At 37.3% G+C, this 24715-nt stretch overlaps 1 protein-coding gene across 1 annotated transcript in view; it reads right to left on the bottom strand.

Annotated features, from left to right (window-relative positions):
• LOC113951811 (N-acetylated-alpha-linked acidic dipeptidase 2-like) overlaps positions 1-24667 on the bottom strand; it is a 37115-nt gene extending 12448 nt beyond the window's left edge. Inside the window, 15 exon segments of the mRNA XM_027653345.1 lie at positions 153-220; positions 3252-3315; positions 6026-6108; positions 6520-6639; positions 7250-7335; positions 9004-9102; positions 9387-9480; positions 10595-10781; positions 11469-11594; positions 12430-12531; positions 13910-14096; positions 16965-17076; positions 18620-18723; positions 18725-21221; positions 23706-24667. Coding sequence (XP_027509146.1) covers positions 153-220; positions 3252-3315; positions 6026-6108; positions 6520-6639; positions 7250-7335; positions 9004-9102; positions 9387-9480; positions 10595-10781; positions 11469-11594; positions 12430-12531; positions 13910-14096; positions 16965-17076; positions 18620-18723; positions 18725-18846 — 1554 coding nt within the window. The 5' untranslated portion in view covers positions 18847-21221; positions 23706-24667.
• Between the last annotated feature and the right edge of the window lie 48 nt (positions 24668-24715).

Raw genomic sequence — 24715 nt, forward strand, 5'->3', positions numbered from 1 at the left:
TGGGATGTTTTGCTATTGATTTTGGTGGGATCAAGATTCTTCTGGCACAGCAATAAAATAAATCCAATAGTATTCAATAATCCTATTTTATCCAATAAACTTACAGTTTTACATTCTTAGAAAGTCAGAAATAGTAGACACTGATTCTGTACCTCTTTTGTCAGATTATACACCAGTTTGTAGAGAAGAGGGGTGCAGTCAACTCTTAATGTGTAGTTCCCTGAAAAAAAAAAACAAAGACGTGGAAGTTTTCCCTTCATGTACCAGTGGCATTATCTTCTTAATTGATTAAACCCTGCAGTCCTTTCTTAGATAAACTTCTGGATTCCAAGGCAAGAATTTAGATCTTGCCTCAGAGTACATACAGAAATAGATTACTTGGTCACACTGTATGAGCTCCTGCCACTGCACGACAGTGATGGATTGGTTATAGTACATCCACAGCAACATAATTAAGCCTTCCCATAGTTCTAAAATAGGCCTAACTCTCCCTCATTAGCTACAAGCCCTTGTCACTCATATGTTTCCTGAAGCTTGTGTTAAACAGAAGGCAAAAAATAAGATGTTAGAAATAAAGCTAGTGCTTTCAGGAAGTGTGCAAGAGGAAGGACATTTGCTACAAGATGTTTTAAGAAATCTTTCAATTCAGCTACTTTTTTTACCATAGACAGTACTTTTTCAACACTTTTGCAGACTCTATCTACAAGACAGGTCATGTTCTGAGTAAGAGAGTTGCAAGATATCTGGCATTTTTTATTTCAGAACTAAGTCTAGCCCAAATAGTAGGCAGAAAAGATGCAGAGCAATGTTTTCTTCTGTCTCCTAAACCTCCCCTTTCACCATCACATGGTGGCATCTAACCTTTACCTCCATCAGGTTTCCATGCTGCTGGCAGATTGTATTGAGCTTGGTAAGTATCGCATAGCAAAGTTCTCAGCTACAGCAGCAACAGTCCCATCAAAAGGAACTATGGCCATTTTTGGGATAGGCAGAAGTCTAAAGCAGTCTTCTCTATAGACTACAGCCACCCAAGAGCAGTGAGCAAACACCTCAAATACAGACAACAACAAAGAAGGGAACAGGGATGAAAAGACTGCAACATAAAAAAACCCACAAGCTCTCAGATAACAGTTATTAAATTATTGTTATTGTTAGTAATTAGCTGTCAGTTATTTGGTTTTGATATGGTTTTAGATCTTGGGTCACACTTTGCACAGTGTGTACTTACATACCATATTCTAGGACCAGACTTACAATTACGAAAAAGTCCATGATGATAGAAAAAATACAAGATAATGTTAATGACGTTTCCAAAAGGAGTCTGTATTTGAGAGCTGTAAATTCAAGTCATGAAACTGTTCAAAATGATGAACCCCTCTCCTTCTTTTCATTGCTATAAGACAATAAAGAGAAATAATTTGCTCTCCAAAATGTGGTATAAGTGCTGTGGAAAACATTTGATGATAAACAAAATAATCATCAGAGTACATGAATGCTATGACTTTACAGTAGATTTTACTGCTCAGTCAGGTGAAAGATATCCAAGATACTTAAATCGGTGTACTTAACATGGTGTTCTTTTCCTTATTACATATTTCTTTTCCAGTTGTTTTACTTTCATATTATTTTTAATGCATAAAGCAAGAGACATGTTTGAATAATCAAGATTTAGAAGAAAATTGTTAAGGCAGCAGTATGTTGGCTGCAAACCAACTAAAAAAAATATGTGTTACAATCCATGCTGAGAATCTGAAGCAGTTGTAAAGCTATTATTTCATTTGTGAGATCTTCTAGGCGTGAAATTCTGCTCTACTTTTTACACAGCTTGTAGGCTGCATAAATGAAGGAACAGCTCTAACCCTCCTTATTCCTCAGCTCCAACTGAGCCTTTAGAAACTGGGTTTGGCTTTTCTTTCTTTCCAATCCTTTTGTGATGGACAGCATTTTCAGCTGACAGGAACAAAAAGAGTTCTTAAATATGCCTGTTGATAACTATTTTATTCACACACAGGAAGCCCAAAAAAGTTGGGTTTGACATGGGAACATTAATGCCTTGAATAACTTGATGTTATGATGCAGAGCAGCTTCACAGGACTCTTCCAACTACTCTTTCAGCACAGACAACAGTAAAAGAGGTCCTTCAGTAATAAAGCCCAGTATATTTTAAGAAGGATTTTATTGGCGGAGGGGGACAGACAGATACGCATACGAATCAATATGATTAGCAAAAATGTCCGCTTTATTAGAGAAAAGGCAGCTTATATGCTGCTTGTGACACACAGGCATGTGATTCTTCCCCAAGTTACATTGGATACATAAGAGAAACATACTGTGGTGTACAGCACTAATTGGATAACTGCAGGTGTCCATAAAACTTGTTTCTTGCCAAAACAACAACTCCTTCACCTTGGCACAAGGCCTGCAGCCATATTAATGGTGCAGTAGTTAGTTACTGTTTGCGCCCAGCCATGCCAAGGCAAAGGTCTCAGAAATGCAATAGAAATTGTTCACACAATTTCTGCCCTGCAACAGGATTTTGTCATTTAGGTTGTAGTGTAGAGCTCCCCAAAAAGGCCAGTTTGTAAGTAGCATTCCTGAATGACAGATTCTTGCAGTCTGAACGTCATAGTAAATGGGATAATGGTGGATAAGGTTTTTTGTGAAACACTCTTCAGTGCCTATTTTTGAAGAGCTCTGCTGTAATATATATATAACTCCCTGATCACAGCAATGAACAAAGATAACCACACTGGCCCGAAGCACTAAATCATCTCCCACCTCCGCCAAGTGTAAACCTACGGTCTCGATACAAATTGTCTTATAAACATAATAAATTAGTGTCTGAAAATATTATGATTCCACAGGGAAAGGAGTTGGAGCTGTGACCAGAACAAGGAGCAGATTGTCATATATCAAAACCATGACTGTAAATTAAAGCTAATGCAGTTAAGAGAGAGTTTAATATACAGAACACTCAGTTAACACAGAACACAACACTCTACCAGAGGAGACACTCTGGACTCCAGACACATGAGCTGCAGCTCAAGGATGGCACTATTTGCAAAAGAAAGCAACACGAGAATTTAAATTGTTCTCTCTTCTCTCCACTAAATTCTGTATTTACTACACTTATTCTGAACATCGCTATACCTATCTTATGTTTTCCAGCTCTGAATGTAATAAATAATACAGAAAAAACTAATAAAAATTATGCCTTGAAAGTAAGGTAAATTTAAAAATAAAAGACCCACCTTCTATAGAAGAATCTGTGTTGATGTAAGCAACTGCCCGTTCCTGAAGGACTTTAGCATTTTCCTGGGGTTGTAAATGTGTAATCGTTACTTTCGATTAGTGACATTTAGTGTAAAGTATGTTAAGTGCACTATTTCTTAAAGCATTACCTTTAAGAACTCAGTCAGGATAAATACTACTATGTACCTTACTAATTATATTGTTTGAAGATGGGTAAATGATCTTGGAATATGAAATTCACTCGTGCTTTCTGCGACTTAATTTGTTGTGGAAAATATCCAGAAAATGAAGGTTCTGCCTGCTGCATCACACAGGAGCAAGATGGAACAAGGAAATTATTGAACAGAATTGTAACACAATAAAATAAGGCTGTACATGCTTTTTAACTCTGCACTTCAGGACTTTTTGAACATGCAACATGTCACTACGAGATCAGTCAGAATTCTTCCATGCTTTTAATTCCTAGTTATTCATGTGTGCTCCCAGCACTAAATGCAGTTTTACCACTGATGAACTGAGCACTGCTGTCATTTCTACGCTATTCTGTTTCAAAAAGGTATGAGTCAAAGCACTAAAATACCCTATGAAAATGAAGCTGACTATTTTGAGTCCACGAAGAATTGCTTTCATGCTAAATATATACACACATCTTGTTTTATTTTTTGCAAACTGGTAATTATATTTGAATTGATATTCTAATCAGTAAGCGGTATTTTATTAAGTCTTGGCTTTGTGACAGATATTTTAATTAGGTTAGTAATTGTTGCTCAATTCATTCAATTTGTAACCCAAATAATCATTTGTAAGTCACGTGAACTAAAAATTGAATTGGTAATTGATAAATACATAATGACACTAATATCTTTAAAAAAACAGTAGAGGAGATCCCACAAAAGAATACGAAGGGAGGGAGTGAGCCTGTACATGCATACATGAGGTCTTGCAAAGTCATATTAGCAGCATAAAGAAATTCCTTCATTTATGAGCAGTGGAGATTGTCTGTATAACAAAAGGATGTTGCCACAGTTGCAATTTTTCTCTTATACAGAAGGTAGTGAATACCATGGGTTAATTTTCCTCAAGATTTAATACATGACAGATCTGGCAGCTGCAGAAAATTAGAATGTAAGCTGTGAGGAATGTCTCTAGAGAAACTGAATCTAATTTAGTTGTAAAAAACTAGTAATGCACACCGCCAAGATAAACCAAGGAAACAATAATATCAAAACACTGAGGTTCAAATATGAACTATGCTTATGGTTTTCTAACCTCGTACAGCTGTTGTTTCATGAAATAATGAGTGACACATTACTAGATACCAAATTATTAAGTAAAAAAATTACAGAACAGTAGTAGTAATATTTAACAAATTGAACATAACTCCTAATTTATTCATTACTTACTCAAGAGAAATTGATCTTTTAAGTACCATTTTTTCATATTCCTCATAGTTAAAACAATTGTGTGGGGTTTTTTTCTTGACAACATCTAAATATACACATAGATATGTAGACAAAGAAATAATAAATAAAGTTTCATATGCAGGTGGGATAATGCTTCAATGCCAACTCTTTAAAATCTCTCAGTAAATGATTTAAAATAATTTAAATTATTCTTTCTTCATCTAATGTCCCATAAACCAACAGTAAGATGCGGAGACTATTACAGCTTGAAATCAAACAGTTTATGGAAGAAAGAATTAGTACAAATTCATAGGAATAGAAAACTCAGCTTTGCTCACAGAATGATGGAATCCCTTTGCTGTTTGAGAGCATATTTCTGGGTTTGTTCCATTCTCTGATGCATGCCATTTTGCTGTATAATTTTGTGGTTTACTGAAATACATGACAATAAACTAAACTAAAAAGATTAAAATGTTTTATTTTATAGATTTTGAAAGCTCTATCCACATATACAAATATTACCCTGTAAATAAATTTCTAATAGAAGAAAAAAACACATTTCTGTTAAACTGTTCAGTACTAATAAATGGAAATAGTTCAGCAGAAATATGTTTTATTAGGCAATTTTCTGCCTGCTTTATTTCCAACTTGGATTTTACAGACAAAGCAATGATAACTCTTGTAAGACCTGTATTTCTTATTGAGGTTTAACAAATCCACTTACAAGGTTAAGAATTTAACATACCCAACAGGAAAAGGAAGAGAAAAATAGTCAGAACCTCACTTCTGAATTTCCCAACATCCTTCTATGAGACAGGAATATAGCCAGGGATCCACCTACAGAATTAATAAACTGTTCTGCCCCTGAGACTCTACAATGCTGGAATTATTGGAAATTTTGAAATATTCACTCATAGATTACCTATCCTTTCATTTGCCCAGGAGGATTGATTTCCATACAAAGGGCTTAGAGTGCTTATGGATCACAAGTTCATGATCTGGACTTAATTTTATAGAAACAAAGGAATTTCCCAAATAGAGAGTTAGAGAACAGACCAATTTGGGTTATATAAAGTGCTGTAATTCTGTTAAATGAAGGGATAGATTTCCACACAGAGACCACTGAGGGACATTAACTTTGAATCAAAGTAGATTTTTAAGTCTTAGAAGAGTTAGTACACATACATTGTAAGAAGATAAGTAAGTAATTGATATAAATACATGAGTGCCTTACAGCACCCAAAGGAGCCTGCTGTGCTCCAATTTTACCATGAAGCACTTGACTGCAGTCTAGGAATAGATGCTGGGTACTGCAGCTGCCTGCAATACCCTTTCAAGTTTTACTTTACTTTACACTATTTTTTATTTACCTCAGCCCACTCTGTGGAACCCAATAATCCAAATTCTTCTGCATCCCAGCTTGCAAAAATAATAGTTCGCTTAGGTCTCCAACCTGCAATCACATAGTTAAACTTGAAAATTCAAGTTAAAATTTGAAAGTCTAGTAAAAGATCACCACGGTTAATTGAAATTCCTTTTAGAAATATCACTTAACTGATATAACAGTAAAAAAAATCCTCTCTGAGTTCCTTAGAGGAACATATTATTACAGAGGCATTTCTTCTTAATGCAATATTTTTACTCTACACAACTAAGAGGGGACTATTACATTGATAAGGAAATAAATTCAGCCAATATGCAATGCTACATATGCACCTCTTCAACAAATTTCCATCTTTCATAATTAGAAATAAAACTTTCTGTGGAAGTGAAAAGTTAAATAACTACAACAGTTTACAGGAACAGTGTTCCTCAGAGCTTCTGTTTTCTATATCCATCATTTTATGTCTGTAATAATTGTTACCTTCCATCTTCATTTTACCAAAACTCCGTACAATTTCTTGCAGAACAGCTGCACCCGTAGTTGGATCAATACCACCAAATACCCAAGAGTCTCTGTGACCACCTAAAATGATGTATCTGTCTGGAAACAAGCATACAATATCAATTCATAATTAAAAATGCACTTGGGTTATCTTTGGTGTTTCCTTTGATTGTATCCCTACTTGTATCAAACAAAATATGAAGTTCAATACCAGTGTTACAATTTTATTTTTTTGGTAATCTACAGTCACTTACTCTACTGAAATATACATATGAAGACAAGAAATATTTAATAGATATTTTTCCACCTGAAGGTCTTTCATGTATATGACCTGCTACTAAATATCAATAGTAGAATTTTAAGGTCCCAAATCATCACTAGTTTTCTGTACTTTGCATTGTGTTTATTTTTGCAAAGGCAAAATGTATGAACGATGTAAGGAGAAGCCTACTGTAAAATGACAGGCATTATAAAAAAATTCTCTGACATCTATCTTTCTGGTACTCCCATTCAAATATATTCTTGGAAATGCCAATGATAAACAGTGTATATGAGAGGGAGAGAGCAACTATGAAGGATTACTTAGATTCCATATTATCTAGCTATCTAAAAAACTTTCTTACAACAAAAAGTTTCATACAACATGAGAACAATTTCATCAATCACAAAATAAAGAAAGAATTAAAATCATGAAGCACCCAATGCTCACCTGGTTCCACGGCTCCTCTGAGGATGCCAATGACATTGTAAATTCGTGTTATTTTATTGCTTGTATGAACATGCATTCTGACTTTTCTGAAATGAAAAGCAGTATGGAGTAACCATTTCTGACTGAGAAGCCAATAAAAATTCAATGTTAATAACATATAAGCCAATGAGTTTGTGCTTCTGTTCTGCTTTGTGTATTCAGCACTAATCTGATGTGTGTTCATTTGTCTCAGTGTACCATTTTTTCTTTCTACTTAACCTGCTGCCAGCAGAAACAACTCTATGAAGTGGGCCAATCTATAAATTTGAAAATATTTACAGAATTTATTGAATTTATATTTATGGGAATCAATTAGACAATTGGGTACTAGAGGAGTAAACTGAAAAGCATGCACAGTAATTAAAAATACATTTATTTTATATTTTGATCAAAATTATAGTTGTGGATATACATATTTTTATGAAGAATACACTTTGGTTTTCTAGCACAATTCTATTAATAAGATAGAATGTAGGGAAAAGGTCATTAGGAATATTCATCCAGGAATAAATTGAAATCTCTGTTTAGGACAGCAGATCTAAGTGATCGAGATTTGTCAGATGTAGAATCGTTTGGGTTTGCAGGGACCTTAAAGATCATCTAGTTCCAACCTCCTAGCTGTGGACAGAGAACCTTCCACTAGAGACAGGGAACCTTCTATTAGAAGTACAGTTTACTTTTTCCCTGCCCCCTCAGTAAAAACTCTTAATTCCTGCCCCCTCCTCCCCAGTAAATTCCACTTGTGAAATTTTATAAAAGCAAAGGAAATCTATGTTTTAGAAGAGATAAAAATAATGTAGTATAGCCCTCTTAATCCATAGAAGAAACAAAGCACCAAACAATGCTTTTTTTGGGTCTGGCAAAACCTCCAGAGTTTCACATTTGAAGTTATTTTTTCAGCAGCAAATCTGCATAGCTGTCAAAATCAAAACCTACTTCAGGACAACCACTGGATTTTTGCCCAGGAAATAACTGACACTAGTGCTTTGAACATGCATATACTTGCACACTTTCCATGTGCAAGTGACTTTTCCTAGACTCAAAAGTTTCGTTTTGATATGGAGCTACTCTGAGAAAGGACTATGTAGGATTAGACCATATTTACTAAAAACGTGACCCTCACGAGTAGGACAACGTTAAGAAGTGCATTCAAAAATATTTTGCGTGTATGAGTTTTGTGGATGAATCACATGGTTTTCTCATTGTTGCTCTTCAAGATATTCCAAACAGCACATAATTATGTCAAATATGCTTTCTTATTTATTTATTCCTATTTTATTCATTTTTAACTAGTATTAAAGCAGAGCAGGAAAGAATAATGGTAAATGGAGTCTACAAAATTATATATTCAGACATACTCTTGTTTTTCAGGAGATTTGGTAGTGATAATGACTGTTAAGTGTGATCCACTACCAGTCCTAATAGAATGATACCTCATGTAAACTGAAATTATTTTTTGTGTGGAAAAGTATAGAAAAGTGATCTTTTGCTTTATTACAAATTATTGCCAAATGCCATTGTCATGTGTCTTGGTCTGCTAACTTATCATCATTTATTATCAAATTTTTTTCAAATTCTAAAAATTATCATCAAGTGCAGCCCACTCTGAAGGAAGTAAATTTCTCCAGAATATCTCTAGATGTACTGTTTCACAGTTTTTCTCTTGTGGGGATTTTTTTTTCAATATTGTATAAACAATAAGCGTTCAAATAAACCTTGTAGAAGAGTTGCCTGTGAATCCTGGCCCTATGTTATAAGACACATTGAGACTTCCCTTCCAGCTGCTGTCTGGAGCTGCAGGTCCTCCCATTGCACTGTAAAGTGAAAACCAAGACAAATGCAGATGAGCAATAGGGTAAAATCTTAAATTCCCTTAAAAATTATTGCAGTAAACCCAAGGTGGGTTTAAAAAATTCTGAAAAGCATTATTGCAGAAACAGGTTGCTTTGAATTTTCCACATTTTCTGAAAAACACGTTTACTAAAAAAAGTAGCATGAATGCAAATAACAGCAGAGATTTTACCATCTTAATATAAAAAATTTGTCTGTGCTTTTGTCAATACTGACTTATGAGTGAGGAGGACTGATGTACACTCACCTCAATAATAGTTCTGCATCATGATATCCAATGGGGTGAACTGGGATTCTGGGAATCCCTACACCTTCATTAACTTTATACCTGAAAGTGTACTCTGAGAAACCAGAACAAAATGTCAAGTTTATAGTGTTTTTAGCCACTTTTACCAAACTGTAAACACTTTTCAACAGTGCAGCCACACAGCAGCCACGAGCATTCATCATTCTTTTCAATTCCTACATAATTTCTCAGGCATTACTTCTAGGAAACCAAACTGCAATGACAGAACCACAAACCCAGTGATGCATCTGCACAACTGTGCAAAAAAAATTTCCACATTTAGATTAGTTGTCTATCCATATTATTACATCTCCTCAAAGCTGGCTAAGGGAAAACCAGGCGGGTGTGCAAGATGAAGATAGCACTTGTGCAGCTGTTTGGCAAGCTGCAGAAGACATCCCCAGATACACTTGCCTATGGTGAAGACAGGCAATGTCTCTGAGTCTGGTGGGAGAGGTACACACAATCTATCCTGTTTTTTTCAGCAGGTTGTGTTATGCACCCAACAGCGTTCACACAAGCTTTCCAGAAGCACCCCTGTATACCCATCCCATCAGCAGAAAGCACTGGTAGGCATCTCAGTTCAGAAGAAGTTTTGGGATGCCAACAAGGACAAGACAAGCATATGGTGCCAATATTTGAAAGACTCCAGGCAACTGTTACTTTTACTATTAGAATTTTACTCCCTGTAAGGAGGATTTTAAACTGATTTTCTGCTTGGAATTTATGATCGGCAAGAAAACATACCTCCAAGCAAAGCTATTAGTCCTCTTTGATAGTAGAGTATAATCTAGTTTAAACTGGTCATCCTGAGAAACACAGATATTTAAAAATTACTAGAAATTCTCAGTCATTTCCTGCTGCTTCACAGTCTGTTAACCTGCACATCCTGCCTTTCTAAGATAATTACAGGGCTGGGATAAACAAAGAGATTTTCCTGAAGTTTTTCTCCTAAAAACTTTCCTTCCCCACCTAGGTCAAAAGCAACCAAATAGAATGGCACACAGGCAGAATTTAGTCTGCAATAGGAAAATTAACTACTGCTAAAAATAATTTCTAGCAGCTTTTTTCTCTTCATCTCTACTAAAAATAAATGAATTTCTAGTGCCATGCTTTCGACACCAGTTTATAAAGTACTTGATGGCCCAGGTTACAGAAGTTTCACTCACCTTTGGCAGGATAACCTGGTGTTAGAGGGTCCCCAGCTCCATTCAGGTTTAATACATTCCCACGCTGGACTCCTCCACCTGGAAGGTTCCAGCCACCTGGGTAAGCATCTATTCCGGGGGCACAGTAGTCAGTAGGGTCTGAATAAAGTATGATCCCTTGGGCTCCTGCTAATATGGCATTTTTAACCTGTGAAATTATTTACTTTTAAGAAATGTCTCCTTTATTTTTTTTTCTTTTTGGTCAATGCAGTGATAAATCTGAATGTTGCAATTTGCTTCCATGCAGACATAGTTTTAGAAGTTGTGTGTGTAGTAGAGTGAAAATGACCCTAGATTCAGCAGAATGACAAACCACAGTGAAACACACTGTTCATTATTTGTGTCATACATTTAGTCATAGCTCAAGGCTATGAAATAAAGTACAGGATGTAAAACTGAGGCACAAAAACTGACCACTATCCTTACTGCCCCACTGTCACCCCTTTTGTCAGAGTTGTTGTCTAAAGTCAGAAGATATAATTATTCAGTCTCTGTGCATCAGACTCCTTGTCAAATAATTGCTATTTCAAAATAGTACAATTCTACGGATGAAAAGTATAAAGTATCAAGTCTTGGCTCTACAAACTACTCACTACCTTAAACTAATGTTTTGCAAGAACTGCCTAGGCAGTTTGCAGTCATCTCAGTCTCAGGAGTTTAATACATTCACATGGCTTTATTGTTTTGGAAGTTATTCTTAGACTGCAGTCACAACGGGTGCATTGCAGGCTTCCTTCTGCTCATATATTCCAACTAAGAGCCCTCACTAACTCCCTCCAGCTCTGTCATGAACGGTGTCTGACCCACAGAGGAAAAATTAAAACACAACACTTACTTTGTTTCCTCTGAAGATCTTCCCGTATCTGGCAATGACAATCTTTCCTGTACAGTTAATTCCCATTTCACGCTCCAGCTTAAAAAAATCTTCCGTACGGCCATAATTCACATAGACCAGATCTGCCTGCACAGAAAAGAAAAACAGTGTCATGGCAACTGGTCAATCAACAGACAAAATACCCACTACCAGAAATACACTGTTTCATTCACTATGTATGATATAGTGTTGGGGGTTTTTTTTGCATTTCTGAAAATTAGATCAAGTACCCATAAAAATAATAGCAAAAGATATCTATAGTATTCTATAGGAAACTTTGGCTTAAATGGCTGACTTTTGTATCTTATCCTGCCCTTAACAAGAGTCTTAAAATCTGAGGCTAGAAAATAATACAACATACTTTGCTGAATTGACAAACTTCTCTGGCCATGACAAATACTGGTATACCTTGCATACATAAACACTTTCAATTACATAATTTCATTCATTTATGCAATGCAATGTTGTCCCTGACTGTTCCATAATGGATTAGCTGATTAAGTGAGGGGCTTTTGTGGCCTTTGAAGGAATTCGTTTAATCCAAAGTGTCTTCCAACTTGATTTATATATTGCTAATTCTACTTGTGCCTTAAGCAGGTTCTCTCCATATGACTGAATAATGTGGAGCAATCTGAGATATATCCAAAATTTTTCATCAAGATAAAAACTTTTATCATGTGATTCAAAGTTCTAGCAATTTGAGAAAGCTTTATTTTTTTCGTTATAAAAGACTTCTAACCTTTGCACAAGATGTGGACTAGCCGTGCTTAAGTGCTCCCTAATTAACACAAATGATTTAATTAAAACTACTACAACAAATATTTTGAGAAGTTGGAGCAATCTGTCCCAGTAAACCAGGGATAAGGACATTCACAAAATATGACTTCAGCTAATAGCACTCTTACATAATTTTTTTTCTTACCTCTGGCACTCCTTGTGCTGAAAAAGCATTATATGGTGGTAGTATGTCAGTAACATTTTCATAGCCCTGTGCAGGTGGTTCAAACAATGACGTATTGAAAACCTACCAATAAATAACAGAAGTCTTTGGTCAAACACTCCAGGCACAAATTTTCCCACTAAGCAAATGCTAAGTGTGCAAACTATACGCTGGTTTCCATAAATCACTAGCAAAAAATACAGTTCTAACTAGCATGCATACCTTCAAACAAAAACACAGCTAGGGATCCAGAGCTGAACTTTTATAACAGAATGCAGATATGAATAGCAAAGAGACAGATAACTTGTCAGAAGATGCCCATCAGTCACTGCCTGAACCTAAGCAAAGAAGTAGCTGGAAACTGCCAAGAGGTTGTGACAATAAAAAAGCACCCAGTTCATCCATGCCATCCCAGGTATTTTTTGTGATTACTCTCACCTTTCTTATTATTATTCTCTTCAGCTCTTTGCTAGTTATGCTCCAGTTAAATGTGCTGCTTTTTATCACTATCTATTGTAACACTATCTTGTGTTAAGGTTCACGTCCACTTTTTGTCACCTTATGAGATTATAAATGAGATACTGTTACAGAGTTTCTTGAAAAATTTCTTTATTCTTTCACCTCTAAGCTCATGTCATCCTGAGCAAGTATTCCTTAGTTTCCACCATGTCGCTTCATCCCCATCTTTGTGCTATGATGCTTCTCTAGCAGTCCCATCTCTCCTTACTCAGGCTCCTTGTCAGATTTTACATCTGCTTCTTTATTTCTCTGGGTGTTCAAAAGTGAGATGTCTGCAGAATGACTAGTTCATTAGTACTTCTAACACTAACTTAGAAGACACCAGTGGGATCAGGTTCAGAGCAAGGAAAACTAGGTAGCACTTCATACAATCAGTAGTATCTCTAATTCCTTACCACAGCATGTTGTGGAAGCAAAAACTGTGCAGGGTTTGGATAGGTACTTGGAAGAGAGATCTAACAAGGGTCACTGACTGGATAAATACTTGGAAAAGAGGCCTAATGAAGATTCTTTAGGAGACTAATTACAGCAGAATCAGAGAATGCCTGAGCTGAAAACATCTAGACACTGGAAGAATTGCATGCCTGAAATACATTTCTTTGTTTTAAGCAGCTTCGTGCATCCACTTAAGCCTGTTTATGGAAACAGGATATTGGCCTAGATCTATCCTCAAGCTGAACCCTTCTAATACCTTATGGTCTACTGGTGTTAACTGCAGCCTCTCCACATGTCCTCTCTCCTCTGTATGAGGCACTGAGATTACAGCCACTCTGCTGTGTTACTGCAAAGCCTGGAAAACCATTTCTAAATATGAGTAGCCTTTGCACTGGACTTTTTATTGTAGTATAAAGCACAAGCTAAGCTGAATGGGTGGGCAAAGAGAGAAAGAACTGTTTTTTATAGGAGTCTTACATAAATACAGTTTTGTCATTAAAAAGATCACCTCATTCCCTTGATCATCAATTACTGAGATGTAGTTTGGCTGCTTTTCATTTGGGTATGAAAGAAGCACATCATAATGAACAAGTTCAGCTGAATCCAATCCAAATTCCTTCCACTGGCCTTGAATTTGTTTGGCAAGAATAAGATTCTGTTCAGTTCCTGCGAGATGAGGCAACCTAGTAAATGAGCTAGAACAAAACAGAAAACTGCTAGTAAGCAGGAAATTCAGAGAGACACAATAGTGAACTAGGATCAGTGCATATAAAGCTAATCCTCAAGCGACATTGGACTGTAAGGTCTTAAGGTTAAAGCTATATAACATGATTGTTTTTCAGAGTTTGCATCAGGACAAGTACAAAATGTAGTCAGAGCAGAGGATCTCTCCTGAAGCCTTAAGTCAGTTGAACTTCTCTTTGCATAACAGAATTAGCCACATGTACACACAAGCAATGAAAATCAGTATCAAAGACATTCAGCAAAAGAATATGAGCAGTATACAAGGAGCAGAAATAAATATAGCAAAACTGTACATTCAGAAAGGAGCCTTCCAGATAATTTTGGTATCTGATGACCTATTTGTACACTATTGGCATAATGTGTCCTGATGTCCTAATAAGTTTAACTTGAAAATCATTATATCAAATTATCTGCACAGATTTGCTTTTTTTTTTTTAATCAAAAGCCTGAATAATAAATCCTTTTTAATAACACTTACTTTCATATCAGATATAATTCATATCAGTAATAAATAGTCAGAAATAGTATCCAACCCTTCTGGGCTACCCTACAGAAATCTGTCTGCAATCTGTTTGGTCCACTGTACAAGTAAGCTGTGATGAAAGCTCATCAGTCAGCCAGGTACTCAGCACAAGCTTCCAGTTCCCAACACACTACTTGTCAATGGCTGCCCCACAGATGTCAGATACCATCAATTACCATTAACTCGTGGTAGCAAATACCATGGTTAGTATCACTTCAACTTGTCATTTCAGACTGTTTTCAACCCATGTAGGAGCGTGTTCTTCGGCATATACTTCCTCAGCTTCCAAAGGAGAATGTTGTGGGAGATGATATTCAAAACCTTCCTTACAGAAGGCAATCATGCTGATGATACACACGAAAAGTAAATAAACAATGACTGTTCCTAACTATATTTCTGTCCCCCTTGTGTTTGGAAATTCCAGAAGGATGTTCAGTCACCCTTCCAAGGCTAAAAGCTAACCAGTCCACAGTCTCTCCAGGTTGTCCTCACTTAAAGATGGGCACAACATCAGCCATTTTCAGCCACCTGGGACCTCTTTCAATCATCAGAACTTCTCACCTACAGCAATATAACATCAAGGTCTTTCACATGTATCCCACCTGGCCCCCAGATTTGAAAACATCTAGATTCTCTAAGTAGACCACAGCTCTCTGCTGTTGTCTTTCCCTCTCTTTAAACTGGATGTGTATGCACCAAGGTTTGGAAGCAACCTTTGACAAAACTTGTTGCCTGTTTTCTTCTTGCACTTTAATTCTCTCAAGTATTTTAAGCACCATTTAATTCCATAAGTAGTCTAAATACTATATATGGTATCACGGAAAATATACTGAACAACACATAATGCTTTTGTTTCAATTTTTCTAAACAGTTTAATCCTTTTCAGAGCTATGATATAATGCTAAGATTAAAGTGTAGGTTTTATGAGACTCATAGGTTATTTTCCCCACTTTATAAAAGCAGATTTAGTAGTCTAAAAAACTAAGAATATGGATCAAAATTCCCAAGTTCACTTTTTTTAATACATTTTGGCAAATTTTTTGGATAGTGCATTAATAAAATTTTTCTCCAGTTCCTTATTTTTATTTGAATTTAGGCAAAAAAAACCCAGTCCAACCAGTATGAAGCACTTAGCCCATCATCAAAGCAGCCAGACACATGAGATACCATTAATATCCTGTGGCCAAGAGACTTCAGCATAATTGCAGAGATATTTCATGCTGTCATCAATCTCTATGTTGCCTAGACTCTCACTCAAACATAATTTTCAGGAACTCTCCAGTCTACTGAAAGCAGTGAATATAAAATAAGATAAGGCCTATAGACTTAAAAAGCTAATGTTAGGATCAAACTTGTCAGTAATCCTTTTATGTTCATGATGCAGCTGCTGACCTACATGCTAAATACCAACATTTTACTAACCAGAGTTATTTACTTTTCATGTGAATATATTTGTTCTTCTGTAGAAGATATAAGTATACACAATAATGATTTTTTAAAAATTTTCAATGGAATGCACAGCAAAACAAAAGGATAGTTTTATATCCTTAGCATTTTAGATGCTTTGAAAGAACTGCATTGATGGACTAGGATGCAAAAAAGTATATTTACTAACAATTACATCATACAAGACTTAACAAACCATACACACACACACTGACCATCGATAGAAGATAGGGGATTAAGGGGTGTCCAAGCACCCAACTAACAGCATATTGTCTAATATGGCCACACTAAAGGAATTATCAGTTGTAAGTATACATGCAACTCAGTACCATGCAAATTCGTACCATTAACTTTTAATACATTAATTTTCTACTTAGACTAGCTGCTCAAAGTGAATGTTTAAGGAGACACTGAACAGATGATCAATCAAATGTAATTCATAGTAATCAGCATATCCCAAATAGAGTAAAATCGTCTCTCTCTGAGAGAAAGCAAAGTTATCTGATGTAAAAGCATCAGTCACTTGTAAGGAAAAAACAGACACACTCCATTAAATCAAGAAGACGAAAAATTGTAATAAAAAAGACTGGTAAGCACTGGCAGTAACACAGTTTGGGTGAAGTAGACTTGGCAGTACAAGCACACCAAAAACTTAACTTCAAAAATGGGGAGAAGAGGAACAGGAGAGTTGTGAGCCTCTCCCTTCTCCTTCCCTCAGACATTCTGTACAAACCAAATATTTCCAAAGCATTTTAACAGCTCTGCTTTCATTGGCCCTTCCTTGGAGCTTATGTTATCACTTTTTTGTGACTGATAAAGTTGTTCAAAAAACAAGATACACACAGCTTACCGAAGGAAGTGCTTGATATTCTCTGCTTTCATTTCAGCCGCAAGTTTCTGTCTCACATTTTGGTAGACAACCGAAGAGTTGAGGGTTTTTTCACACAGTTTTGTCAACCATCCTGAAATACATTTGAAAAGCTTCCTGCTTAGCAAGAACACCAGTCCTCACATGCATGAGCCTTTGAGCAATACGAAGTATTGAACTGTTAAAACCACATGGATGAACAGGGGTTAGAGTACCGTGTCAGTGTCTCCCAGCTCAGAGAAGTAAAGCAGAAAAGTAAAATATATTTCATTGTTTGAATTGCCTAAAACATGACAAAAGACTACAGCCTAAATCGCTGGTAAATCCCCTTTACTTGTCTTTTTAAGACAGACTCATCTCTCATTAATTTTAACCATAGTTTAAATTCTCAATTAACTGTTTGCAGTGTGAAGTTTGAACTCCTGATACTCATGATGAAATTCTCTTATTTAATTTATTCACATAACTTAAAATACATATGTAGGCATATTTAAAGTGAAGGTCTAGGACTCAACAGGCACCCTGCTAGCATTATAATAGTTACAGACTTGGGGTTAGACTATTTCTTAATTAAAGGAATAAAGTTAACTGTGATCCAGTCAGTTTAAGAATGTTAAATATTTATTCAGTAGTCATAAATGGTTGTAGGAGAAGGTATATAAACTGTATTAATTTGTCTTAGGAAGAAAACAACAAAAAAAACCACAAAACAAAATCCTTTTATTATTATAGGTAGACAATATAAAAATGGGAAAATTTTCATGAGAAAGACAAATACATGTGATGTCACATGAACAATATATGGTACCCCTTAGACTTAAATGCAATTGTAGTAACACTCTGAACATAACAGTGATACTGGATGAGACCAAAGGTCCATCTCGCCCAGTATCCTGTTTTGGAGCATGGTCAAAATATTATGTTCAGGGAAATGTAGAAGAATAGCACAAGCACCAGAAATTTGCAGTTCAGGGATCTCCTAAATCAAACTAATGTTCTGTATATTTAATAGCCCTCATGGATTTTTCTTTCATGCTTCAGCCTTAAGTGTGTGCTACAATACAAGTTTAAAAAGGACATGCAATTTTAGATTTAAAATCAAATGCTGAAAGTGACTTCAGAAAAAAATCTCATGTTCTAGTAAAGCTCATTGTGCACAATGAAAAACTTCAGTAACTCCACTCTTGGCTGTCAGTTAAACTCCTCCTCCTCTACATTCTCCCCTTAGTTTCTAAAATAGAAACTGCAACAGAGCATTTAAATAGATCTTCAGTAAAAAATCAGGAAACACAATTTAAAAAAAAATGGAGATCTGACAATCATTGAAGTCTCAAACTCTTCTATTAATCTTTCCTCTTTCAACGCCTGGCTGCCCATTTTGTAAGCCGTCAGTTCACCAGGGTTAGCTGTGAGCTGAAGCACGCAGCCATTCTATTCCTCACTCCCTAAAGACCAAAACTGCTAGAGCGAGCAACTTCTTAGAAAAGCAGTGGGATGAGTAGTTTACAATGTACCTAAAAAGCAGTATAATCTCCCTGATGATAAGTTAATCACAACAGGGGTTGCACTTAAGTATGTGCAGGGGGCAAAAGCTGGTTCAAAAGCTGGGGCGAAGGCCCCTGGTTCTCTGTACTCACCTGTAAGAAAGCCCAGGAAGAAACAGCCAAGCAGCCCAGGGCAGAGGAGCCATGGGCAGAGGGTGGTCTTGCTCCTGCTCCTGGCCATAGGGGCATCACTGGCCGGCAGCTTGGCAGGCTGTGAGGAGGGCAGGCAAGCAGCTGCCTTCCTCCTCCTCTGACCCCTCCTCCTCTTTCCATCTGCAGCCCCAGGGCTGTCCCTGGCTTCTGTGTTTCTCAGCTCTCATGCTGCCTAATCAGCCTTAACCCAGGATGATGATACGATTTTCTGAGAGCAATAAAACACTTCCATTTCGGAGTCTCACTCCACAAAACAGCTCCAGCTTATTTCTGTGACAGATATGTATCTAGGCTGTGCACCAAGCAGTTTACAAGTACTATTTAAAAGGCTAATTTCTATTAATTATCAGGAGTTTCTGGTTTTGAAAGTTCTTGGTTTAGGCTTGATCACAATCTGTTCCAGTGGAAGTGGCCAAGAGACGAAAATAAGGGAAAACTTGTTTCCTCTTTACCAATGAAGCACTGAATTGCTTCCTTTTGTAATCCATAGTAACATTAATCCTTGGCAAGTGATGAATACTTAGAGTAGCTAAGAATACAATTTAGACTAGCCAGTGAGGACACTTCCAGGCATCATCGAATTTGGAACTGGGAAAATTTGCAAAATTATTCTCTATATTCTCTAGCTTAAGACTTCAGGGTTCTTAAGATCAAGTTTTCTTAGTCTAATTCAGTCAAATCCATCAGTATCTCATGGGAAAGGTCACAATTTCAGCCTAGAGAATAGTCAAAAAAATATGTTCACAGACTCATCATATTTTTGCACAAACTTACTCTGACCCTGCACATCACTACCTGCTGGTGAGTTCCTGCATGGCTATATGGAAGCCATGACTGATCTTTCTGGAACTGAGGACCTGCCCATTTGAGACCAGTTATATGGCTGAAGGTAGGAAAGCTTTTCTGGGAGCCTGGAATGCTTCAAGTTCCCACTACTCACTCTCAAAGTCCAAAGTAGGTACATTTTGTGAAAGAAATATCAGTACTCTGAGTATCAAAACTCTCTTAAACACATAAGGTTGAGTTGAAAATATTCAGAAAAAGCTGAAAAGGCTAGTTAATACCCTAATTGCTTAACTATGGCTTTCCAGAGAATAAGGACTTGGGTATTCTGCACCAGTGATAGCCACCATCTCAAGCACAGCCTGGATGTCTTTGTTCAAATTATAGGCACGTCCAGTTTTGTGATTTTTTTTCCCCTGTCATTTCCCAACTGCTCATAAGCCATCACAAATTCTGAACAGCAATGACATTTCACACCAGCATCTCAGTTGGCATATACAAACCAGATGGAATTCCACCTACAGAGCTCATAAAGAATGAGCATATTGATGTATTATTAGCATTTATATAGCACCGCAGGTGTAGGACTGGCACATAATAGACAGTAAAATGACAAGGGCTTTTGGAAATTGATAAAAAAATTAGACCTCACATGATAACATCAGTAGAGGAAGAAGGTAAGAATAGCAACAGTGAGAATGTTTGAAATGTATTTATTTCTATGCCTACATCTTTTTAACATGACAAGGGTATTAGCAATGCTGAGGTTGAATAACAGCAGCAACAAGGTGGCTTCTACCACTTAAAATACAGTCCTAATATTAGTTATTAGTTGTGATATGTTCTTACATGCCATGGATTGGCCACAGGTGGAATATATTATGTCACAATTAAATGCAATATAACATACAGTGTAAATTTGTCTTCAACCACATATCCTCCACAAAGGACAGGGACAGGAAATAAGATGACAAAGGTCATGGGTTGAAATAAAGACAAGGACATTGCTTGTCAATTACCATTATAAGCAAACCAGTTTCCATTTAGGGATAAATAATTTAATTTACTACAAATTAAAATAGACTTGGATAGTGAGAAACAAAGAGAAAAATTAAAACAACATCTTCTCCCCCACTGCATCCATTTTTTTAGCTTAACCCTGACTCCCAACTCCTCTATGCCATAGAGTTGCCATATATGACTGTCACGTGAAAAGGGGAGATTTCCTTGACCCTTACTGTGGGGAGTTTTCCTTGACTCTCAGTGTTTTATTCATCTGTCAGTGCCCCAAGAAAGATGAGACCCTTGTGCTCAACTAGTCTGTCAGTGCCCCATCATGGGGACCCTTCACTGAACAGTCCTGCTGGATTGGAGGGCAGTTTGACTGACTTATTCAGGAAAATAAACCAACAACATAAAGGAGACCCCTCAGCAGGTCTTCCCACCTTATTCAAGTGTGTTACCCGCTGCTGGCAGCTGCCAGCAACCGTGAAGGACTCACGCTGACAGGTTACAGAATTACACTCTTTATTAATACAAAATTGTGACAAGTTATGGTTCAAAGACTGCCGGTGATATTACCTGAGTGCAAGAATGTATTCAAAGCAATACACAGACAAGGCTTAATCCCAAATAAAAGTATTCAGTGCACATGGAGTGTGGTTCTTACCCAATAGGTGTCCCTATGGCAGAGAAAATAGCTTCGCCCATCGCCCAGCAGTTACAATGGAGTCTTTCCTGACTTTTTGCCCATTCTTGACTTACTTTTATACTATTTCTTGATGTTTAGGTGGAACTTGAGTGACTATAGTCATAAATACTTTTGTTACTGATTTATGTAAAATTCTCTTGCATTGCTTCTAAAGATACAGTTAAAAGAATATAGGATGGATGCCCAGTGGTCGCATGTTGCGGGTGGGTATCTTTGGGATGGAGATGTGTGTTAGCATCACTATTAGGCTTTAATGAACCAAGTTCATCCAAGGAGAGAGATTTCGCCACAGTTGTTGGCTCAGCAGCAGAACATCTCCCATCTTCCTTGTTGACATATGCTATGTGGTTTATCAGTGGCAAAGCACTACCTCGTTCCCCTCCCTGCAAGGATTTCAACAGATCCTGGCCACAGTGTCTCCACTCCACCCTCCATTCCATCCCCCTTAGCAGGTGCCTACTGTTGTAATGGGGAGTCATCCTGCAGCATACTGACCATGTTCCATCCAGAGAGCAGCAGCTGCATTTTACCCTATAATTTCCATACCATTACAAGTTCTGTAAGGATGTGAATATAACTTCCCAGTTTCCTCTAATTTTACCTCCAGCCATCTTTTCACAGCAACACAGGAGCCATCCTGGGATCAGGCTACACATCCTATAGTATCTAAAGTGTGATAAGCACCTAACTTGAGGCACTTGAATTATTCTGTACCGAAATGTTCAGTTCCTACCAGAAAAACAGCCAGTGCCATTTGGGAGCTCATGAAATGTCCAAGACCTCTAGACAGAACAAACCATTACAGGGCAGTATTTATGTAGTCCTTTCCTGCTCTGGGGTAGTGGCTACAGGCCAGGTGAGACCTCTCACAACACCCAAAGTGAAACTGCAGAGCTGGTTTTCAGAAAACTCAGTCCTGCTCTGTGCAGCCAGGGTCCTCATCATGGTCTTCACCATGTGCTGCAGGGAAATCTCTGCTCTGGCATGTGGATTACCTCCTAACCCTCTTCCTTCACTGACCTTGGAGTCTGCAGGGCTATGCCTCTCACGCATTCTCACTCCTCTCTAATCTGGCTCTAATTGCTTCTGCGTAGTAACTTACTTCCCCTTCTTAAATCTCTTATCCCAGAGGCACCACCACCACTGCTGATGGGATCAGCCTTGGCTGGCATTGTCTCTGTCAGACCTGAGGGAAGCTTCCAGCAGCTCCTCACAGAAGCCATCCCTGCTACCAAAACCTTGCTATGCAAACTCAATACAGATGGGGACAGACTCTTAGTAGGGCCTGTGGCAATAGGACAAGAAGTGATGGTTTTAAACTAAAAAAGGTTAAATTGAGACTAGATATAATGAAGAAATTTTTTATAATGATGGTGGTGAGGCACTGGCACAGGTTGCCCCAGAGGTGGTGGATGCCTCACCCCAGAAATATTCATGATCATATTGGACAGGACTCTGAGCAACCTGATCCAGTTGAAGATGTACCTGCTTACTGTAGGGGGAGAGATAGACTAGATGATATCTGGAGGACCTTTCCAACCCAAACTATTCTATTCCATTCCATAAATCAGCTTGGTCTGTTGGGAAGGTCAGTAACATTACAACACAAGAATTTTTGTCATCTCCCCTGGATTATATCTATTTTATATATAAACACCTGAAATTACTTGCTGATACATTGCAAAAGTATTCCTGAGTTATCTCATCTACGTATTTCGTGGAAAGAGGAGAAAAACAGCATATAAAGGCTAAGTAATTACCATTCTCCCAGGTGAAACAGAAGTGAGACGAGATTTGCTTACATACATACACACACACACACACACATACACACACAGTACTAAATCACAAAGCCAAAGTTTTAGTATCATGTCTTACAAATGCTCTTTAGAGTAACTGGAGTTAGAGAAAAATGAGCCTGACATGTTGCAATCTGAAGAAAAGCATGCCTAGAATGCAAAGTCACATACGTGAGAAGGTGTAAGAAGCTGCTCCAAACCAAACCTCATCTCACTCTTAGCTGCTACTGATCGTCTCATTTAGTAGCCAAGGAGAGACCTCAGAGATGTTAAATAATCAGTAGCCCAAAATGCTCATCCTCCTTTGAGTGATTTCCTGGACAAATCAAAACCACATCCATTGGCCACCCTGTTCTTTTACATGGGCCTTTTCCTGCTAGAACTAAGATAAAACCAGCTCGAGATACTGCTAAGAGTGTGTCTCTGATAATAGCTGGGTATTTTATTCAATTATCAAAACACTCACTTCAGTCTAAGCTTAATCAAAGATTTGAAGCTGATAGGAGATAAAACCAATCCTAAGTAGTCACAGAAATCATGCAAAACAAACTGTCAAAAGATTACTGAGAAAAAGGACTTATTTTCTTAGAGCAGGTGAAAAAAACAGTCCAAAACACAAACTCCTGAATGCACAGTACTTCCTTACATTGATATAACTTTTAAAATTAACATGAAAGCTACGAGTTACTGCATATTCCTCATATTGAGTTCAGGACTGGTGAGAATTGCTCACACTGAGAGTGAAAACAAGCCTGATGCTCAGCTGAAGCTATCAGAACTTGCAAATAGCTACACGTGTTCTACTTAGTCAAAATATATAAATCCCTAGTAAAATAGAAAAGCTCAAAGAATGGCAAGGATACACATGCCAGATGCAAAACTACCAGGCATGTGTGTGTTGAATACATAATTATGCTGTGCAGCCAATTAGTAAAACCAGTAATAGTGCATAAAAACACATAACACACAGGAAAAATGCCAGGGCTTGTAAACTGTAGATTGTAGCTGCTCAGCAACAGCACCCTAAAGCTTAACATTTGCAGCAAGAAAGACGTGCTACTTGATTGCGTTGCCTGACCTATTGTTTGACTAAAGGTTGAACTTGTGGATTGAGAATTCAAAGGGCCCTGGTTTGTGGGAAAGGCAGCCCTGGCAGAAAAAATGGCAACAGGGGAATGCTCAACTGCTGTTTCAAATCAGTAGTTTCCTTCTGACTCTGCCAGTTGCACAGACCCCTGAACTCTCTCACGGTCTGCAGTCTTCCTATCAGTTTAAAATGGTAGTAGATGTTGATGCTTTGAGTCAGAGTCTTTGTTATCATGAACTTCATGAGTCCATTAGCAGATTCCAGCTAAAATAAAATTTACATTGCTGGCAGCTGACAAGTCCAGATTGCAAACTTTGACTTTTTCTTCTACAAGAGGAATTCAGAAATCATTCAGTGAGGTCAACAGACTTTCCAGCCAAAGTAACATTGACATTGCTGGTTTCATGAAAGCAAGGATTCATTTTAATACAGGTATAATTTCTCCCTTTTCCACACATGAGTATGTTTTAATTTCATTTGATTTACATACTTAGTGCACAGGATGATCATTGTATGGAGTTATTTGGAAAACCTGAACAGTATCCAATTTGTGATCATATGATAGCAATACTTTCTTAAAGAAAAACACTGCTCCTTTTTCACTTCACTTCACTTCACTTCACTTCACTTCACTTCACTTCACTTCACTTCACTTC

This window comes from Corapipo altera, unplaced genomic scaffold (genome assembly GCF_003945725.1).
Source record: "Corapipo altera isolate COAL_440 unplaced genomic scaffold, ASM394572v1 0, whole genome shotgun sequence".
Lineage (NCBI taxonomy): Eukaryota > Metazoa > Chordata > Aves > Passeriformes > Pipridae > Corapipo > Corapipo altera.